General features: G+C 46.8%; 1 protein-coding gene across 1 annotated transcript in view; it reads left to right on the top strand.

Moving 5' to 3' along the window:
• PDZD8 (PDZ domain containing 8) overlaps positions 1-21,767 on the top strand; it is a 795,502-nt gene that overhangs the window by 231,515 nt on the left and 542,220 nt on the right. The window contains exon 2 of the mRNA XM_069611909.1: positions 14,558-14,683. Coding sequence (XP_069468010.1) covers positions 14,558-14,683 — 126 coding nt within the window. The remainder of the gene's footprint in view (positions 1-14,557; positions 14,684-21,767) is intronic.

Here is a 21,767-nt window from a genome sequence, read left to right on the forward strand (position 1 = left end):
TGGAGCCAAATTGGACTACTGCAATGCTCTCCTAGCAGGCACATCAGCCAAAAACATAAATAGACTACAAATCACACAGAACAACGCTCTCCGGGCCGCTCTCAGTATCCCAAGAAGAGAGCATATCACCCAGGCCAGGCTCTCAGCCCAATGGCTCCCAGTCAAAGAACGGATCACCCTCAAAATCCTCACCCTCACTCACAAATGCCTCTCCTTCTCCGCCCCGCCCTATCTTTCAGATGCCATCCTCAAACCTTCCTCCACACGTCCCACTAGGACGCAATACGCTAACCTACTCTGCACCCCACGCATCAAAAAAGCCAAAGCTGGAGGTCTAGGTTTTCCCTACATTGCAGCACAGACATGGAACGCTCTCCCCTCAGACATCCGAACGGAAAACTCACTTCCCATCTTTCGCAGGAAACTGAAAACCTCGTTCCTGCTAAATAACTAGCAAACTCTCAGGAAGCCATGTAATTATACTGCCTTGCTATTGTATATATTTCCCCTGTAATTTATGTACGGCTTGTAACTACGGTTTCCTCTGCAACTAAGATGTCTGTAACAAGCGCCACGATGCCTCTGGGCTGATGTGCGCTCAACAAATTTGAATAAAATAAAATAAATAAATAAACCTATTTTGTTGTTCTCATTTGGGGTGGACTGTTTTTTTTATTTATCATTTAATGTATCCAATGCTGGGACATGAGCAGAGTTGTTGGCACATTGTCTATAATGTGATGGATGGATGGATGGATGGATCACGATCATGACTGTCAGGGCAGCAGGGATCCTTCTCAACCTGGGTTAGGCGGCCTACTGGGGCATTGCCATATCCTATCCCAACCCACCCAAGAGGTGGAGTGAGGGGATTTAGGGCGGCACCCAGTCTCTGGCTTTCCTCAGAGGTTTTTGTGGCATGAGCGCATTGGTGCCACGGTTCCAGCCACAGAACCTGGCACCCCCCTTTCTGGCCAGATATCTTTTTCCTCCCTGGCAGGACTACCAGAACATCCCAGCTTGCCAGAAGACGACCTGCACTGGAGTCACAAGACAACTGGACTGCTGTGCGATGCTTGTCGGAAAATCTGCCCAATAAAGCATCCTCAAATTCGTAATGGCAGCACCCATAGGAAGGAAAAGGAACCTTCATACCTGGGGTGGGACACAGACACTGAACTGCCTCCCACTTCAACGAAAGAGCGGATGCTGCAGAGTGAAAAGGGGAGTGCCTTAACGGAGGTTTTTAACTTGTCTCATGATTTTCTAACCACCTGGGGAAAGTGAAGACCAAGATTGGGGGCCTGCGGGTAGTGCAGCACAGAATAGGCTGGGTTATAAAAGCCCCTTTTCTAAAGAGATGAATAATGTTAGGGGGAGGTGGTGAGTGTACTGGCGAGATTGCAGCAGTGTTTGCAAGTGCAGATGAGGTAGTCTGAGAGAAGGGAGAGTTGTGCCAATTTTGTATGCGACTGGTGAGTGGAGTGTACAGGAAGAGAGAAGTGATGATTGGATTAGAACTGAAGGTGAGAGAGAAAGGTGTGTGATAGCAGGGTGCTTGGAGAGGAGGTTATAGCATTGGGGGAGAATAAGGAGGGAGAGATCGGCGAAAGGGGCAGTAGAGAAGGGGAGAAAAACAGGACGTGAAGCGGAGAGATCCTAGTAAGACCGGGGTGGCAGGAGAGTAGAGATGGATGTAGAAGAACAGAGGGAATTTTGATACGCCATTTTTAGACACTTGGGAATTCCCAGAGGGAAGTAGTTTGAAAAGGCAGAAGGTCCTCCTTTAGAACAGTCTATAGAATGGGATACCCATTGTTGGTTTGTAATAGGGATTCCGGTGCTAGGGTGCAGGGGAGCCCACGTAGAGGTTGAGAGCAGCCTAAGGAATGTCTGCTAGTCACAATTCTTCCCGAATCCTGTTATGTTGAAAAATCCTACTAAATTGTGAAAACGAGCCTACTGCTTGTTGTCTTTGAAGCCATCAGATCTATAGGTGCGCACGCCTATGTTTTTGCTGTGCATTCAATGAAAATAGGCTTTCAAGAAAGTTGAAAGATTTGTGGTAGCGCGGCGTTTATAACTTTTGGGTAGAGCTCCTTCCCATAAGACTTTTTTTCATCCACCAGCTCTAGCCTGCGGTCCGGTTTTTACTACATTACCAGTGGTGTTACGAATCAACTACCGGGGCCCCAGTGGTCCAGAGATGAATACCGGTTTCTAAACCATCTATCAGCCCCACACATCTAGTACACAAGAAGGGATCCGAAGAGATTGGAAATACAAGTAAATTATAAACCTGGTCAGATTTTGGTAACGTGGATGGAACGGCAGGCTAATCTCTGCAAGGTTGTGGATCGTTAGTTGTAACCCAATGATAAAAGGGACTGTTGAGTCAAGGTTGTATAAAAATGTCTACTTATTATTATTGCAATAGATCGTTCTAGCACACTACAAAATGCAGCCCACCCTATAAAGGAAAACCGACCACAGGCAGTTTCACGAAGCAATCTGATGCACTCTGGATACTGACAGGAGGGTAGTCAGTAAAGCAATCTGTCTTAACTGTTCAAGGTTATTTGGTTTCAGCGCCAAGGGAGCAAGGGGTCGTAAATGTCACTAGGGGCCTTCAGGGAAGGATCAGGGGGACAGAACTGCAATGTACCTGGTGCTTGAGATGACCTTGAGGCTCAACAGTGTTAAGTCGGTTCCAGGACGCTTTGCAGCTCCTCCGACAGAGTTCAAAACGGGAGACAGCTGTGGGTATCGGGCGTCAGGCAGTTTGGCAAGCAAGGCTGGACGGATTGCTGCAGGCTTGCCTACACAGTGGCTCAGGGTCAGGAATAGCTGTCTGCTGGTTGGCGGATCTGGAACGCAGGTCGAGGCATCTTGGATGGCTTTTAGTGAATGCAGTGACACAAGTCAGTGGTTATTAGGGAGAATTCTCTGGTAAGGCTAATTTCCCAAACCTAGTGAGTCCCCTAGCAGCTTTGCTGGATTTTTGGGGTTTATTTTTTTCTCCTGCTAAGAGTGAGACTCTTTTTCTCCCACTCTTAGACATGATTGGAGATATCTTTTGACTTTGTAATGTGTTTAATGGGCTTTGGGGTCTTTTACTCTTTTGGTATGTGTTACACAGCACCCTCAGTGCAGTAACACAGGGGTGTCATAATGACCCCCAAACATAGACTCCATACCCTGGGACTGACTACTGTCTCCCAGGGCATGTAAAGTCCCCATTGACTTTACTAGTCTTAAATTGGGAACAGAACCAGTACAAACCATCATATTGTGTAAGTACTGGTAGGGGTAATTGGATTGCCCCTTGGTCTGTTTTTCGAGGGGGCACTGTGCAGTCCCCCCTCGTCGAGTTTCTGGCTGGTGGCAGTGGTTACAACGCAAAATATTCCACCAGAATATTTCCTATGGGATTTTCCCATTCGTTTTAAACGCACCACTTTTTGGTGCAATGTTAAAGATACTGCCGGGTTATTTATTTAATATTTATTCCCCGTTTGGGTCTTTTTGCCAGGACTCGGTTTTAAAATGGTGTTTGTGTTCGCCTCTAACACCAACCCAAGTTGAGCCCTTTGTTCCACTTTTTGGCGGGCTTCTCCACAGAAGCCTCCAAAAGTGGTGCCACTGTGTCTGGGTCTACAGGATGTGTGGGAGGAGGGGGGGGTTTAGGCACCCTGGACTGAGTTGCCTCGGCAACTCAAGTTGCACTCTTGTGTGATTGGCCCAGTGGTGAGCCGACCGGCTCACCAGTTAGCATGTTTGAGTGACAGCTAGGACTGATGAATGGGGGTTTTCTGCATAAAAGCAGGGCTTTGGGGACTGGAACTTGAGAAGTCGCCACAGGACCAAAGAATCCGAAGAGGGAGAAGCTGAGCCAACCTGCAACGACGACACCAGCGGTGGAGCCCTGCTGAACCGTCTCGCCACTTCCCAACGACAGAGAAGATCTTCATCCCGGAGAGTCTTCTTCCTCTCAGCTGGTGGGGATAACCAGTTCGCCCTCTTTTTCGCCTTCCTGGATCGTCTCGTGGTCGAATCGCCCGTGCCAAGCACCCCGGCAGCCGGATAGCCACGCTTCACCACTACCGCAAATAAAAGGGTAGTACCTTTTTACCGGGAAACTCCGCGGCTGGTTTCTTCCCTGGCAGTGCAACAACCTCCAGCTTTCCTCCACGTCGAGATCTCCTCTTCCCCTGGACGAAGCACCGACTTGCACCCGCTGCCAGGAACAACTGCCCCCGCTGGAGCTTTCTCACCATTTCAGGTACTGAGTCCCGCCTGGTCTCCCTTGCAACAGACTGTTCAAGGTGTTCCGTAAATCCTTGACTTTCTATCCTGGGGTGACTTGGGACCTACTAACTAACTTTTCCTGACTTAAGCCCACCCTTTTTAACTCTTTGCAACAACTCTTTAAAAGTACTATTCAACTGTGATATCTTGGACACATTCCGCCTTGCTCCCTTCAAGAGTGGGCCTGGCCTATGACTTTCTTGCTCCTCAGTAGATTCTGCCTTTTCTGACTTGCTCTGGTTCTCCTAAAGTGTTGGTATTGTGTATGTTCCTAATTCTGCCCTTTTCCCTCCCTTTTTAATTAACTTATTGGAGTGCCATTTTAGGTTAAGCACTCACCTCTGTCTGAAAATAAGTGGTGTTTTAACTAAGACTTGTTCAATAAGTAATCAGGGATGTATATATATTAATAGTGACTGTGTTTGAACTTGCTTGCCATATTAGTGTTAGTGTAGTTTACAAAATGTGTTTTTAAATAATGATATACTTTTATACCAAAGCTCTGGTCAGTGTTTGCTTTTGCTACTGTATTTTGGTACCTATTTTGTATACTCTATATACTGTCTAACTCTTCTTGAGAGAAGTCTGGTTGCTCAGCCACAGCTACCAGGTAAATCTGGGTGGTACAGATTGCTACCAATTGGGTTTACTGCCAACACCTGTAGTTTTAAGCCTTTTGCAATGGTCCCTAAGGGAACTGCACAGGTTTCTGCCTAACACTGGTGCAGCCAGTCACGGTTCAAGGGAATCGGCTGTCTCAAATGTCCTTAAAAGATGGACGCTGTTTGATGCTTTTTGTGGCACTCCTCCTAGCTTCTTCGCAGGGCTTGTCGTCCTTTAAGGCAGATGGCCCAAAGTTGAGGAGAGTGTTTGCAGGCAACAGCCTTGTCCTTTGTTCAGAGACTATCTGGCTGTTCCCACCTAGGAAGCTTGCTGGCAGAACCTAGCAGGGTTTGCTGTCTACTGGTTCTGGAGCTGCTGGCTGGGTTCTCTGAGCCTAGTATCTCCCTCTGTTCCCTGGGAGATGTTTAGGGGAAGAGATCTTGCTGCCCTCTTGGCAATCCTGGCCTTCCTTCCCTGGCAGAAGATGTAAGGTAGACTGTACCTACAGCCAGGGTCCAAATGAGTCCTCCTTACTCCTTTCAAAGTCGCCGGATGATCTGCTAAGTGAGGGGCTCAGCTTTTAAAGCCAAATGGGTGCCAGTTTTGGTCCAGGCTAAGCCTACTTTAAGGAACCAATCCTGGGTCCCCACCAAAAATCTTCTGTTGTGTGGGGTCAGGACCACAGTGGTTTGCAACAGGAAAGGTAAGGGGTGACGACACGTACTCCTAAATCCCACCCATCTTCCTGTCTGTTGTAGATCAAAGTGTCTCTCTGGTTAACTGACCCCTCTGTGACTCTTGATCAAAGCGCAGGTCCCTCTTGAAGTTTTGTGACTAGAGCAGACTTCCTGTCAATATAGTAGATCGCAGATGTTCTATGGCCCTGAAGCTCTGATGTGGCTATAATAAAGCAGCACAGAGCAGTGGCGTCATTATTTGTATTGTGTAGAACTGTACTTTTCAGTACTCCATCTAGGCACCTGTGCCAATACTTGCTAACAGTTTGTCTTAATAGTCTAGGATGGTTCTCTATCTGTAGGTCACCCATTGAAGGTTGCATACCAAAAAGGCCGTTTTTTGGGGCTATTTGGTGCGGTATTAAACGTTTAGGAAAACTGGCCAAACCACCTTCTCCTGTGTTGGTAGGATTTGTTTAAAAACGAGGTTTCACCCCCTCCCAAACTTACATTTTGCTCTCCCCCTCTTTCTCATCACGACCAGCATTCTCCCTCTCCCTCTTTTTCCCCCGCCCCTGCATTCTCTTGTGTGCGGCGGGGCTTGACTGGTCTCTGCGGCTTTTAGCGAGGGTCCTCTTTTGCCCACGATTTTTAGATTGCTGACACGAGGACGTACCTCTAGGATTTACTTCACCGTTCACTCTATTGCAAAGTACTTGTAAACCTCCCCTTGCTTTTTTAATGTTGCACAAAGCACCTTTAGTACCATCCTTTGTGCGAGTTCTCACCCCTTAAGAAATTTTGCTTTTGCTTACCTTTGTTAATCTTAATCCGTAGAGGAGGTTTGTATAGTTTGGGGCGATTTCATCACGTGGCTAAAATAAGATTTGTACTATTTTTCTGTCGCCCAATATACAGAAGATCATGTATGAGGCTTCCTAGTTAGTGCATTTCCAAATTGGATACACGGTTGACCAAGAATCTTTATGGGAGTTTTGTTATGTAAGAATACTGTATAATCCAAGGTATACACCCCAAACTTACCTTTTTAACAGTGCAGTGCTCACAATTGGCTCTTTGTGATCATTCATTGTATTCTAATTGGTCGGTTTGTGTAAATTTGGAGCTTTATGGAATCGGAGCTTGTTAGACAAAAGTACTTGCTTGTTGAAATCTACTTCCGTCTTGATGCCTGAATTATTTGCATGTTGCACACTGCCACATTTGCGACAGAGTAGTAGTACTGTAGAATAATAGCACTATTATGTCTAATGTCCTGGTGGAGGGACCACCAGTCGCCAATTTTACGGGTATACAAACGGGTATGGCTCGGAGAATCTTTATAGCCTGGAATTTGTCCAATGAGGGAAGCCTTACTCTTCCTTCAGGCTGGATTTATTGGTAGCATGTCTGGCAGCGCTCCCTCTCTTCATGCAAGCGCAGCGCTGACAGCCATGCTGTCGGCTCTGCTCTCCTCCTCCCCCGGGTAGCTCCAGACAGATGCGATCCAGGCACAAGGAATCGCCTGCCCCCCCCCCGTCCCCATCTCCCACTCCTTATTCTGTTAGGTTAGGGGGCAGCCATCCGCCTCCCTTGCTACCTGCCACCTTAGCTGAGCCACACCTGGCAGACGCGGCCTGGCTGTTTTGTAAGCCTTGCCCCTTCCTAGTGTTGGTTGCTGAGAACAAAGTTTGCCTTTTTCCTCCCTTTTAAAAAAAAAAGACAATGGCTTTATAGACCACTCCCTCGGGTTGTTGGGGGAGCTACGGTCCCTGACGACCTTGTTAAACCCTTGCTGTGCTTCAGCCTTGAACTTGGTCTTCAGAGCCCATAACTGCTGGTACCACCCTCTGGCGAGGCCTATAAAGCTTAATTATGCTTTTGCCAATGAGCTTTACTTAAGATGTTTTTATATGCAATTATTAAGTGTTCATTAGATACTGGCCTATTCATGGGCAATTCAGATGATTACCTGATACTTGCCTTAATGCATGGCTTTGGTGTCTTCCCAAGGAAGACCAAGGCAAAGTGAGATAGCTTATGATCTGCTTGGTCCTGGATGTGCTAGACCCGAGAAGGCATTAAAGTTGCGGTAGCCTAACGCAGCGTTTGTGTTGAGTGACTACTACTTTGGGTTCCGGATGCAAGCAAATGACCAGAATCATTACAAAGGCAGAGTTTGGATTCATAAAGCCCCTCATCAAAGTATAGTACTTTAATTTTAAAAGTAATCGCATAAACCTCTCCACCTTATGTGAGGAAACTGAGAGCGTCGTCCTTACTTTTCCCCCAGAATCCTCCTCTCATGTGGCCAGTACACGGCCGACACCTCGTGACCTTGTGGGTGGAGATGCGAGGAAGGATCACCTGGGTGGAGGGTCCTTGGGGATTGGTGAGAGGATGTCCGCAGGCGAGACATGGTATCCCCCTTTTCCATGTAATAACCAACCTTACACTCCCCCTGCCTTTTATAGGCTGTTTCCAATCCCATTCTATCATTCTCCCTCCGTCGCACCACTATAGTACTGGGCCGAGGAAGAGGCAACTCTGTACACTGTCATTTCACCACTCTGGTACTGAGATGAGGAAGAGGCATGAAGGCTGTTGGGAATGTCGGGCGTGTCCAGAGAACACACAACAGTAACTATGGTCAGGTAATTGGGTTTAACGACTCGTAACTGCAACCTGTTAAGTGGTTGCAGGTGCATAAAGGGTGGAACCAACAATCTGAGAGGAGAGACCAGCAGGATAAGCCAGGCCTGGTGTTTCAGGCATGCAAGGATAGAAATACTCTTAATTATGCTGCCGAGGACGGTCCTGCCTGGAGGCCAGGTCGCCGGCAAATATTCAGGAGAGACTGGGACACCAAAGGCCAGACTGGCCACCGGAGGGTCACAGCTGTTAAAGCTTCGTTGGTCGGGCGCCCACAGCCGGAGCTGTGTGGCACGGAAGAGACCCCAGTGCAGCAAGCTACCGGCAGCATCTGCGACTGGCGAGTGGAGCTGCCGGCAGCCCACAGAGATTTCCAAAGTGCGAGCATGGCTCGCAACGCTACTGAGATGTGGACACTGAGCAGATAGCAAGGAAAGAAGATGCCCGGAGGAGCCGCCAGCGGGGTACCGGTAAGTGAACAAAAGGAAACGCTCGTACCGGGGTGCTCCTGGGGCTACTGCAGGGCAAATGTAACTGCCGGGTGAACGAAAATAGGTATGCAAGCAAAAGTGAACCCAAAGTCAGGTGTTGTATGAGCAAGTTGAACTAAAAGAGAAAGCCTGGTGAATTAAGAATACTGCATTTAAGGAAAGCTTTGAGCTTATGAATGAAAAGCAAGCATATGCGAAACACACATAATAAATACTGAAAGGCAATGAACGAATCCTTTGAAATTAAGTGAAAAGCAAGTGAGGAACATTACAAGAGTGTGAAAGTAATGTGGTGAATGAAAGTAGGTAACACGGAGTGAACTGTGTGAAGAGAACAAACACATTATGGCAAAGCCAAGAGACTGGTGAACCAAAACACAGGGGCAGTGATGAGGAAACCTCTGTGTGCAGGAAAGCCTAGCGTTACCGGTTGCATGACCTGTAATAGCTGGACCGTGTGGTCCGACAATTGACAATACCCTGTCTGTGAAAGCCAAGGAAACCTACAGATCTGTATGAAAGTGATTGCTGAAGAGAAAGCCGAAGAGAGCAATCTGTGTAAACTATTCAGAAATCAGGAGTGTAACTGGAGATGGTTTTTAGTATTAAGAGACTTAAACGAAGTGTGAACTGGAAAGCTGCACAAGCTGGTGTCTTGGGGGAAGGGAAACAGAAGACCTTGTGAACTTTGTTGTGTACTTTGTTGGCGCCTTTGGAAAAGGGAATGCTGAGGCTTTTACAGAAGTGCATTGTCGCCTTTGGGAGAGGAACACCTGGGCCCCCTTTTGAACTAGGTTTTCTTTGTGGAAGGGACAACCCCAATACCGTTTTAGAGATTGCGTTGAACTTGGGCAGAGAACCTTGAGACTTCTAGACTTATGTCATTGCCTTGGGGATGGGAACTCTTGAGTCCATTTCAGAACTGTGTGGTCGTTTTGGGGAAGGGAACCCTAAGACCCTTTTTGAACTGCGTTCTTGCCTTGGGGCGGGGAACCTTGAGTCCCTTGTAGAACTGTTTTACCTTCTTGGGGAAGGGAACCCTGAAACTTTGTGGAACTGCTTTGAACTTGGGGAAGGGGAGATGGAAAATAAGCCAAGAGCTGGAAGACGCTCAGAACTTTATTTTGGAACACTACTTAGGTTGTTGTTGACATCCCTAAACATTGTTTAGCTGTAGTTGTGAGGGCAAGCAGGTTTTGGACAAACACAAACTTTTAAGTTTAACTTAATGACACATCCGATCCTTAGTTTCTTTAGGTAGGGAAATCCCACCTTAGCATTGGGCAAGTTAGGCTTTACACCATCTTGACCTTTAAGTTACTAAAAGTATTGTTAAGATGTTTGTAATCCAGACCCATATGGCGAGGTGTAGACACCTAGCACAACTACATCCCTTTCCAACTAAGCCATCCTGGTTTTTCTTAACAGACCATCCTTTCAGCAGACCTGCTTTTTCCACTCTGTCCGCCAAAATTTGACTCCAGACCAAATGTATTTCAATGAGCCGTTGAAGTTAATGTTTCATTGTCTGAAAGCCCAGAATGCAATTTTGAAGGTTTTGAGACCTGTGCTTACTGTCAAACACTGGACATCTTTTACATTGGACATGGCCTTGCTGGAGAGTGGTAGCACCCTATTCTAGCAGACTGAGTGTCTGCATGCACAATTGCCAACTTCCCCTTTCCTTCTAGAGCTATGTGGAAGGTGACAATACACTTGCCGACAACACACCACAGACTCCACACTACAAAGCTGTCGGCTGTAGCACAGCATACCTCATGGCAGATTGGGAGTTGGATGGATGGATGGCTAGGTTCCCAGGTTGTTAGGCCTGAAGGGCAGCAACAACACAAGCTGAAATGTGAGTTTTTGGGGTGCTTGGAGGAGCGGCACACTTCTCCTGCAACCCCCTGGAACTACACCACTGATTATGCAGCTGTGCCGGTGATTAATATTTCCAGATTCAGATAGCATTCCCCCAATCTAACTGCCAGTCGTATGATCAGTAGTACAATGCTCCACTAGTAGATTACCCCAGAAGCGGTCCTCCAGCAGTTCTGGGTGTCACTTTGTCTTTAATTGCTGGTTAATTTAGGGTGCATACATTTCCCCACCTCAGACTTCAGTGCTAAAACCTGTTCCATCCATACGGTTTTTGCAGTGCAGCAATACTTACACTCCTACTGTTATATTTATGTCTTATCCTTGACGCTAGTAAATCTTCCAGCAAAAACAATCATGCAATCTGTTGCTGCGGGCATGATGGCCTCGTCTGCACACTGTCTGTGACAGTCATTACTCCTCTGCAGAAGTACAGGGACTAGTGGTGGTTTCTAAACTCCTACTCAGCCTCGCACTACTACTAAACGAGCAGTGATCCCAATCATAAACCTGAAACGGGCAAACATGAATGGTGCACCACTTTGGCGTTTTTGAGGTAGCATGGGCCAAGAGGAGGCTATAATCTTGAAGAGGGGTTTAGCCAGCAAGGATGCGCTCAAAACAATAGTATTGTAGGAGCCAACATAAAACGATATCGAAGGTTCTCTAAAAATGTGACTTTAACTAAACTAGAAGCACAAACACTATGAAAAATACTGGCAACCCAACCATGTAAAAGATTATACAAATAATTCAGGTTTTTGAGTGAAAAGGGATGCTCTGAGAATTAAGACAAGGTTATGCAGGGAATTGTCTTTTCAGCACTGTTCAAATTTAAGGATATGCCTTTTCAAAAAGGTATGGAGACTGCTCTTTATGGTCACTGGAGACCTTAAAACTGGGAAAGGGGAACAAATACTGTAGTACATCTTGTTAGTGTTCTGTAAGTTTGTGCCTGGTTTCTGGGTGCTTACCTCTGGATCGAGGTAGACGCTCTGCTCTTCAGTAAGCGGCCGTGAGCTCGAAGGAAGCATTGGACATGCAGTGATGTGCAGATTCTCGCAGTTGGACGGCTCATCACGATCTCTATGGGTTGATTCTACTTCAGTGGTGTGCCGGATCAACTGAGTCCAACATAAAAGTGCAGTTCTATATCTGCTCTTGCGGTGCTGAAGAACACCAAGGTGATGTTCAGTTGATGGTTCGAACATGTACATTGCAGAGAGGAGCTCCGTTGCATCTTGCAGAATCTCGGAATGGTTTGTGAGTGGGGGTATTCAACTCTAAAGTTAAGCAAAATGGGAGATCAAAACCCTAAGGCAGCTCGTTTTGATCCTGCGCTGATGTATGACCCTGTCTAGGGTCTTAAAGGAAAGAGGAGTCCTTCTCCTGCCCTTTCCGGCAACGAACGTTGAAATGGGGCACTTGCAGGTGTTCCACTTTGAGTAAGCCGAATCCTGGCCACCAGTGTTTCAGCATCATGCTGACTTTTCAGCAGCAGGTCATTCTAAGTTTTCTCTTGATTTGGATGATGGTGGGGGAACCTTGATCCTTCCTTGGAAGTGCTAATCTTCACCCCAGTGGTTGGGAACTTTGGGCAGACGGATACACCAATAAGGTTCCTTTTCCATATTAGTACTGAGATGATTCAATTAGGAGCAGGGGAACACAAATTCAAGTTGCAAGGTACTAGTCAGCCAGATGTCGCTTGCCACCTCAATTCTGTATATACACACACCATTTCTTAATCGGCAAGAGTCAAATATCACGAGTCAGTGACTAATGACAAGTGCCCATTTTGCACTGTGACCCCTTAATTAGCCGATTTCTTACAGCAGATTAGTCAATTTCAAGCGTTTTTTAAGGGGCAATCTTTGATGTAATGAGGGTTTTGCTTTCTGATGGCCGCTCCCAGAGTGTCTTGTTTGCAGGTAGGTAGTAAGGGGATTTGGAGGGGGGTGGAGGGTGACAGAAAAGAAAGGAAAAGCATGTGCAATTTTAAGTTGACAGGACCCTTATTCTGGAATCAAATCCTCTCCTGGGCTACTGATACAGACGCCAGTAATTTCCTCCTTGGTGTGACTTCACCACTGTAGTGGCAGAGCTTTCTTTGAAGCATCAATTTGCATCCTACCCCTTGGAGGCCTGCCCTGTCCTCCTGTGAAGGTGTCATCCTTCTGAGTAGAGAACAAATGAGATGGCTAGTGCTGGGCCAAACATGTGTTGCTTGACAAACACTCCCCAGCAGCAATGCACTAAAGCTCACTACTGCTGCATGTGTCAACAGATATAGCTTATCTAAACTGCCACCAGGCCTTGGGGATACACAGTTCTATATAAATTGAATTATGCCTGCTGTTGAAGGCAGCCAATGACAATGTACATTTGTGTTCCAGCAGGCTTTTTTCAGGAATGCACGTTACTTTATGGCTACAGTGTTGCCAAACTACATGGCAGCTGCTGGTGCCAGTATATTAGCTCCAGGCGAAAGAACACATGTCTACTTTATATTTTGCGGCATGGGTCTTTGGAGGGGTGGGGGCCTCTTTAGCAGGGCTCACTTTTTCAGAGAATCCAACGTTATTTTGAATGAGCAAAAATCAAAGCTCAGGTGTGCATGCCTACTCAGATGTCATTCTGGCAGCCTAAGCGTGTAGCCTGGCTTTAGAACCTTCCATCAAAACATAGCCAGAAGCAGAGTTCCTACAGCCCTTCTTCAACCCAGAGATCCAAGTTATGCTCTACAGCAAGCAATGCAATTTCCCACCTACACATACTCCACATACAGTTGCCCCACCATGTTCTCGAGTTAACCATACAAACTTGGTAGCCTCAATGTGTCGTACAGCAGTAAATTGAAAGACCAAACAAATCCCAGCGCAGAACCTGCTTATCCTTAACGTTTTCATTGTCCCAGACACAAGTTTTTCTACTTGTTGGGTTATATGAATCCCAAAGGCCTCGTTGGGGGGGGGGGATATGCTATTGCCTTTATATAATCTGTCCATTCTGCTGTTAATAGACTTCCAATAGGTCTGGATGAGTTGTGGGGTGGTGAGGGTAACTTGAGTATGTGTGGGGGGGACGGGAGGGGAGTGGTAAAAGTTTAGATTTAGGGGTTACATTTTATATTTCCGTAAAAAAAGTGTAACTCTTATTTGTATCCAATTATTCAGAACCAATCATGTCGGGGTAGAGGCAGGCCCTTTCGGTTGGACAACACCATGTAGCTTTTCTTATGTGTTCTAATTTAGGTCCTGTCCATTTCTACGTTTGTCATGAAATGAACGTCTACTCTGCAGGAGTAAGGTGGGAGAGTAGTGGCTAAATCACCTACTCAGCCCCCTCACTTCTACAAACCAACAGTGATTCCAATCATAAAGGTAAAACAGACAGTTAAGAGATTTGTCCTTTGCATTTTGTGGTGATGTGGACCGGGGGAAGGCTATATACTCTGAAGAGGGATGCACATTTGATCCTTAAATCTGCGACTCCAGTACTTTCATTAATACTTGAATATTCCTTCAATACAAGTAGTGGTTTTGTTTTCCAGTATTTGCAGAACATGAGTGTCGCACTATTATGGGAATGCACAAAGGGAACTGTTTTCAGCCCGGCGTGTTTGGTTTCTGCACAAAAGAAAGCGGTGATGACGGCAGCTCATATTGGGGGGAAGTGATATCTGTTAGTGGAGAAGCTGTCTGTGTTCCGCAGGAGCAAGATCAGATTCTGTAAACGAAGGAGGCTAGTGGACACTAGAAAAAGCAGAGAAATCCAGGTGCACATGGCAAATTACATTGCATAGTGATTTACAAGCACAGGTCACATGATATTTCTAATGTACCTATTTGTGATTGATTGCACCATTTGTTAATTCTCTTATGACTTTAGATACTAACTTCACTGGAGTAGATTTCTGAAAATAGATGTTTTCTTTAACTGCAGGTACAAGCCATTCTTCCCATTCCAAGTGTTACCCCCAACTGAAGATGTAGAAGATCAAGAGCTGTCATTGAAGGACATGGGGCTGACGGAAGGACGTCTGAAGGTCACGTTGATCGAGTGCTCCAGGTAGATGTCACTGTCTGCTTCTGTTGACGATCCCTGCTGCTCATCCCATAAAGGCTAGGTTTTCATAACTGAAATTGCACCAACCATTCGCATTATATATCTGCTTCCTGTTAGTTGGTCTTATTTTCAAGACGTTTAAAAACATTTTTTTTTAAAACTAGCTTTCAGAAGCGGTTCTGCACTTTTATATACAAGGGTGGACCTAGGATTTGCAAGGTCATGTGGGGCAAAAGACATGCAAGGCCCCATAATTTGCATATGTTTTGACATCAAAGTGACATCACAAAGTAATATCAGTATTTTATTCTTGAGGATATCGTGGTATATTACCTTGCAAGAAGAAACAGACAAATATCTTTTTGATGTGCAACAATTGAATCGTCACTGGTTATTACATATGGACCTATCCTACTATCTAGCCATTTTTTGTTTTGGCTATTAGGTGTCGCTGAAAGTGCTACCTACAAAGTCGAAACTATTGTCATTAAAATAAGAGCTTTAACATGAGAGCGTGAAACATGGGCTTTGAATGCAGGTTTGTTGTAATGCTTTTCAATGCAGGTTGGCATATGAGGAAGGGATACATGGTAGTTTGACTGTGTCCCATCCATTTAACACCCATTGCTAAGTGAAATGGATGGCATTTTTCCGCCCCTTCCAACCTATCTCCACCCAAGACACCCCTCTTTTTGCACTCTTTGGCTGAATTTCTGTGTGGTCGATTTGTCAGCCATTTTTACTTCCAAAATGGCAGCTGCCATGTTTTAATGTTATTAAAGTTATGTGACTTGATGCTTTAAAATATATTTCCTGCCGCTTTCAAGTTATGTTACACATTGTACTGTATTTTGTATTTAAAATAAACAAGGTTACATTATGGTTTTAAATGGTTCCGAAAACACCCATTTGCTGATTTGTGAGGGTTGCTCTAGTACTTTCATATGTAAGGAGTAGCTGATTGGCAGTCCAGTTTGTTAGTGATGTTACTACTAGTTGATTGCTTCTCGAGAATGTGCTTTTTTTTCCCCACACGCCGCCATTTTGTTTCACTGAATCCTGGTTTGCAGCCTAAGCAGGGCTCAAGGTCTCTAGGGCTGTAGTGAGTCAATCAACCCGATAGTTGAGTACAAATAGGAGTGAAATGCGCCTCATGGGGATTCAACATTGCATCAAATTGTGCTCATAACGATGCATCGCTCTTAGCCAATGCTGCTCGGAATTGCTGCATTCTAATCCTTAAAAGGATTGGGCAAAGTTGTGATTTAAGCTATACCACTGAAAACGTTTTTAAATGTAAAGTTCAGAGATGGAACAAAATAATATAAACAGATGTGTTTACTGGGTGCAGACCTGTTATGCAGCTTTTACACTGGAGTTTAACTTAAATGGCGTACAAAACGCTTGGATGGCACTGCGGGGAGGGGAAAGGGTTAACATCAGTCAATGTGTGCATGCCACCATGTTAGTCTCTGATGTCCGCTGTGGGCTTTGGATGGGAGTATAAGAGTTGGCATGCACAGCCTCTGGGCAAGCACTTGGCATTGCTGTCAGCAGTGCTGGGGGTGGGCCTTGGGTCTTCCAGAGTGTGAGGGGTAGGTGTGCCAGGCGAGCAGCACAGAGCCAGCCAGCTGCTGTGCCACGAGCGCCCACGAACGGCTGGCTTAAGGATTTGTTTCCACCCGAGGCCACGGCTGATCTAAGACTTTCTGCACATCGCCCAGCCTGGAGATTCACAGAAGGTACGAGGGGGCAATGGAGGAAGCAGGGGGCCTTATGATGGACAGCTCCTGATTTATCATTGGAAAGTGGGCTCCTAGGAGACTGAGGATCAGTCAGCCTGCCCGCAGCCCCAGAGCCAGCCGTACACCCACATCTTCCCCGTTTGGTTATATTTGTCTTGTAGATCCCTTACTGCCAAATTGCGCATCCCTGTTTGCTCCCCAAGTTGATCTGCTTCTTTAGTGTTCTTCCCCATATGATTACAAATCGCTCTTGTTTCTTGAAGCTAGTTCTGCACATAATAATAAAAATACAAATTATAAACCTTATACATAGAAATAACACAAATTAAGAAAGTATAATTTTTCAGTCTGGATGTGGAAAGTAATGTGGGCTCTAAGAATCTCCCATGTTTTACATCTGTGCTTCTAAGACCTGGACACCCCTTAAAATAAGCAGTGTGATGCCCCCTCATAGTTACTGTTTAGTACAGATCACTGCCCTGCAGAGTATTATGCAAATTTGAACTTCTATTAATCGATTGTGTGCATGCTAACCAGGATCTACCATTGAAGTAAAGTAGGTAGTTTAAAAAGCAGGGTATATTGTGTGAAGACTCAGTTGAACTACCTTGATAAATGGCACACATTGGAGTAGCTAACTAGAGCTGTGCCAGCAGATCTGTTCCTGTGGTGTTCCCTTGATGAATACTCAAGTTTTATTTTGTAAGTTTGTATTGTATGTATGCATTCTGATGTAATGTAGACATGCTGTGAAGTGTGTGCACACGCACATCCTTTTAGAGTACACGTATTTGTATGGCATTAGAGGGATGTATTGACCTCAGTGGTCAGTGCTGCTGGACCTGTGTGGGCTCAGCTTTTTGGCAGTAATTTATGGTGACGTTTGCTAGCTGAGATAATTGGGGCCGTAGCTTCATGAAAGGGATTTACATTTTTTTTTTTGCAAAGTATTTTATTGGTTTTTTCAAGAAAGTGAGAAACATTACAAACTTACAAGTGTGGTAATAAAGAAACGATACAACAAAAAAAGTAACGTGAGAACAACCAAAACAACAGCAGTCTACATGTGGCGTTAATTATGAGATGTTTGGTGGCAAGTAAAAATTATAGTTCCGATGTTACAGGAAGCGAGGGGAACGAATTCGGGTAATTCCATCTCTGTATCAGTATGAAAAATCGGGTGTTGTAGGACGCTACAGTCCCTCAGGGAGGCTTATAGTCTGCCTTGAAGCGCATGTCACTCAGGAGGGCTTTCCAGGAGTCCAGGGTTCCACTTGTGGCTTCTCCGCTGGTTGTGATCCCATTTTGCCAGGCCCTGGTTTCAGCAATCGTCCATCTCGCCAGTTCGCTCAGCCACCGAGCATGGCTGGGGCCCGCTGGAGTCTTCCAGGCCATCGCTATTGTTCTCTTGACCAAAATGCATGAGATGTCCATTAGTTTCACCAAATGTTTAAATTTGCCCGGTCTAGGATATATACCTAGTAGGCACTCTCCGGGCGTCCAGTCGTATCTTACCATGCCAGCTTCTGCGCAGGATTGTTTGGCTTTGAACCAGAGTGATTTCACTTTGATGCAGGACCAGAACATGTGGATCATGTCTGCCTTGTCATTTCCGCACCATGGGCACGTCGGGGGTATTTTCGGGTTGAATGAGGCAATCCTGTGGGGAGTCATATATGTCCGGTAAAGGACATTCAGCTGTATTTGTCCGAATCTGGAATTCCGGGACACTTTCTTGGGGTAGATCAGTGCTCTCTCCCATTCCTTGTCAGTAAGTGGTGATTCAAGATATGCCTCCCATTTCGCCTTCAGTGCCTGACCTTTGGGGTTAGGCTTGTCTATGAGTCTGTTGTAAAGTCTGGAAACTGGTCTCCATCCATCTGAGAGGTCGTGCATTTCCTGTAGCAGTGGGTCTGGGGTGGGCTCTTCCGGCCAGCTGTTCCACTGCTTCTTAGCGATCTGTTTGATCCTGTGGTACCAGAGGAACTGGCCCTTGGATAGTCCTTCAATGTTCTGTAACGACTCGAAGTCCGTGAATTCCCCATCGGTGAACATGTCTCCCCATGTATATATGCCTGCTTCCTCCCATCTCCTGGGAGTGGGAAGTTCCGCCTCCGACTTGCACACGTCCACCATTATGGGGTTATCCGGTGAGTATGGATGTTTCACTTGCCTTATGTGGCAGGCCCTGGCCCATATCTGCCTGCCCAGCTTGACAATCAGCGGAGTTTCGGGAGGTAGCCGAGGGGGAAACCATAGAGTTTCTTTGGGGATTAAGTTTGTGGAAGACTGCCTGAGTAGTTCCAGTTCGGCCGATGTGTCATCAGACAGCCACTTCGTAATGTGACTGAGCTGGGCCGCCAAGTAGTAGAGGTGAAGGTCTGGGAGTTTTATTCCGCCTTCCTTATGTGGGAGAGACAGCGTGGCCAGTGTGAGCTTGTGTCTGCGCGGACCCCAAAGAAGTCCTTGATGATGGCCTCTAGTGTCTTGAAGAAAGGCGGGCGAACGTAGTGGCAAATATTGGCAAAGAAGTACAGGAATCGAGGAAGGATTATCATTTTGGCAATCGCCGCTCTACCCACCATTGACAGTGGTAGTTTGGACCAAAATTTGATTGAACGCCGAAGGCCGGTGACTGCTGCTATAGTGTTATGTTCGTGTGTGAGTAGCGGGGTGTGACCCACATTGATTCCCAGGTACCGGAACTTGTCAGGTTGCCACTGTAATCCGATAGGCGGGAGGTCGTCTACTGCAATGCCCCTCAGGCTAGCTAGGGGGAATGCAGTTGATTTGTGTCTGCTGAATCGTATCCCTGAGTACTTTGCATAATTGTCGAGAACTTCTAGCATTGTGGGTGCGTTGAGCTCAGGGTTCCTCAAGTAGAGAAGTACATCGTCCGCGTATAATGAAATTATGTTGTAAACGTTGCCCACCTTAATGCCCGCATCAAAAAACTGTTGGCGAAAGTATATGGCTATTGGTTCTAGGCCCAATATATACAGCATGGGCGAGAGTGGGCACCCCTGTCTCGTGCCCCTTTGTATTGCCCAGGATCCCGAGACAATTCTGCCTGTTTTAACCCTTGCCATTGGCGAATTATAAAGTACCTGGATCCATCTGATGAAGCCCGCACCAAAACCGAAGCCCCTCAAAACCTCCACAAGCCACTCCCAATAGATAGAGTCGAAGGCCTTGATGGCATCAAGTGACAGTATCGCCAGGTCCTCCTCTCGGTCGTGGGTTTCGGCCATGATGTGTTGTAGTCTCCTGAGGTTGGCCGTGGTGTTGCGTCCTGGGACGAATCCATTTTGATCTTCGTGAATTATGGATCCTACCACTCTGGCGAGTCTGTTGGCTAATATAGAAGTGAGGATCTTGCTGTCGTAATTCAGCATGGCCAAAGGTCGATAAGAATCGCAATCGGTGGGTGACTTGTGCGGCTTGAGCATTGGAATAATTATGGTCTCTTTCATGGTGTTGGGCAGGATGCCATTTGTGTAGGCTTCTTGATAAACTTCATGCAGGATGGGGGTGAGAATCGGTTCGTAGGACTTGTAGAATTCGGGCGGGAGACCATCACTGCCGGGGGCTTTGCCATTAGCGAGCGATCTGATGGCCGCTGTCACATCTTCGGAAGTGATTTCCGAGTCCAGTTCCTCCCTCTGCTCGCTGGAGATTTGAGGGAGGCCTATCTCCTCCAATGTTTCGATTAATTCTGCGGCGGGCACCTGGGACTCGTGGGCATACAATTTGGAGTAGAACTTAGCAAAAGTCTCGTTGATCTCCATCTGCGTCTTGTGTGTTACTCCTTTTTCGTCCTTTATCTCCGTTGGCAGGTGTTTGGGGTGTTCCCGCTTGCAGAGCCAGGCAAGCAATCTGCCGGGTTTGTCAGACTCTCTGTGGGATCTGGCGGTATGTGTTGCGAAGTCAAATTTCTCCAGTCTGACCCATGATTCCTGACATTTTATACGGGCTGTTTTAAGGATCTTCTCGGACTCTGGGGAAATGTCAGGGGCGGACTCTAGTCTTGCGATCTCTAATTCCTGGGCCTCAAGAGAGGACTGTAGTTGTCTGCGGGTTCCGCCCGCTCTTGAAATGATTTCTCCCCTGGTAACCACCTTCATGGCCTCCCACAGTGTGGACCAGGTAGCCACCGATCCCTTATTGATTTCGACATATTCCTCTAGCTTCTCAGCAAGGTCCTCTCTGAACTCCGGATCATCCAACGCTGCTGTAGGCATCCTCCACATGGGAATTGGAGGTTTGGGTCCACGCAGCTGCCAATGCATGGCGAGCGGGGAGTGGTCGGAGATCGATCTCCCCAAATATTCAGTGGATGTGGCCAGTGGAGATTGTTCCTTATCAACAAACAAGTAGTCGATCCTTGTGTGGACGCCATGTGGAGCTGAGTAGTGTGAGTAAATTCTGGCCTCTGGATGTTGCACTCTCCAGATGTCTACCAGGTTGAGCTGGTCAAGTGTTTCCGTCAAGGAGGTGGATGCAGGATTGCTTGGCTGAGGAGGAGGGCGCGATCTGTCCTTGCTCAAGTCCATGACGCAGTTGAAGTCTCCCCCCCACACAAAGGTCCTGCCTCGGTGTTGTGCCAGTTTAGCACTCAACGTGCTTAAATATGACGGGATTCCATGCTGCGGAAAGTATGTGTTGATGAAGCACACTGGGGTTTGTTCTATTGTGCCCCACATTGATGTATATCTCCCTTCCTTGTCAGAATCCCAGCCTTCTAGCTGGAAAGGCACATTCGGGTTCACCCATATCAGTACGCCTCTCGCATATTTGGAGTAAGGAGACCCCCTCGTGGTCCCATCCCATCGATCTGTTAACTTAGACATGGAGTCCGCTGTAAGGTGGGTCTCTTGTAATAGCGCAATCGAGACCTTCTTCCTCCTGAGGTAGGACTGTACGCGGTTCCTTCTGAGGTATGAAGCCATTCCCCTCACATTCCATGTCATCACAACAAGTTGCGACGCCATCGGATCGGTGTTCTGAATTCGTCTTGGAGTTCTGGCCCGCTGGCCCGGTGGCACAACGAACCACAGGTGGCGTTCTGCGGGCGGGGGGCCCCTGGTTCGTGAAGTCTCGTGTCGTAACCTGCCACCATCTTGTACTTTACCAACATTGATGATTCGTAGACTGCAAAACCAACTAAACTAATAACATAACACAAACTGGTGCGCCCAGCGACTGCAACACTGTCGCGGTGCTCAGGCGCTCTCGAGCCGTCTGAACCCATCCGGGAATCGGGCGTGAGCTGGGTCGGGCGGTGAACTGGCCCAATTGGATTTTCTGCTGGGGGTAGGGTTGGTGCGAGGCGGCAGGGCCGT

This window comes from Ambystoma mexicanum, chromosome 8 (assembly GCF_040938575.1).
Source record: "Ambystoma mexicanum isolate Mex_15411 chromosome 8, UKY_AmexF1_1, whole genome shotgun sequence".
In the NCBI taxonomy this organism is placed as follows: Eukaryota; Metazoa; Chordata; class Amphibia; order Caudata; family Ambystomatidae; genus Ambystoma; species Ambystoma mexicanum.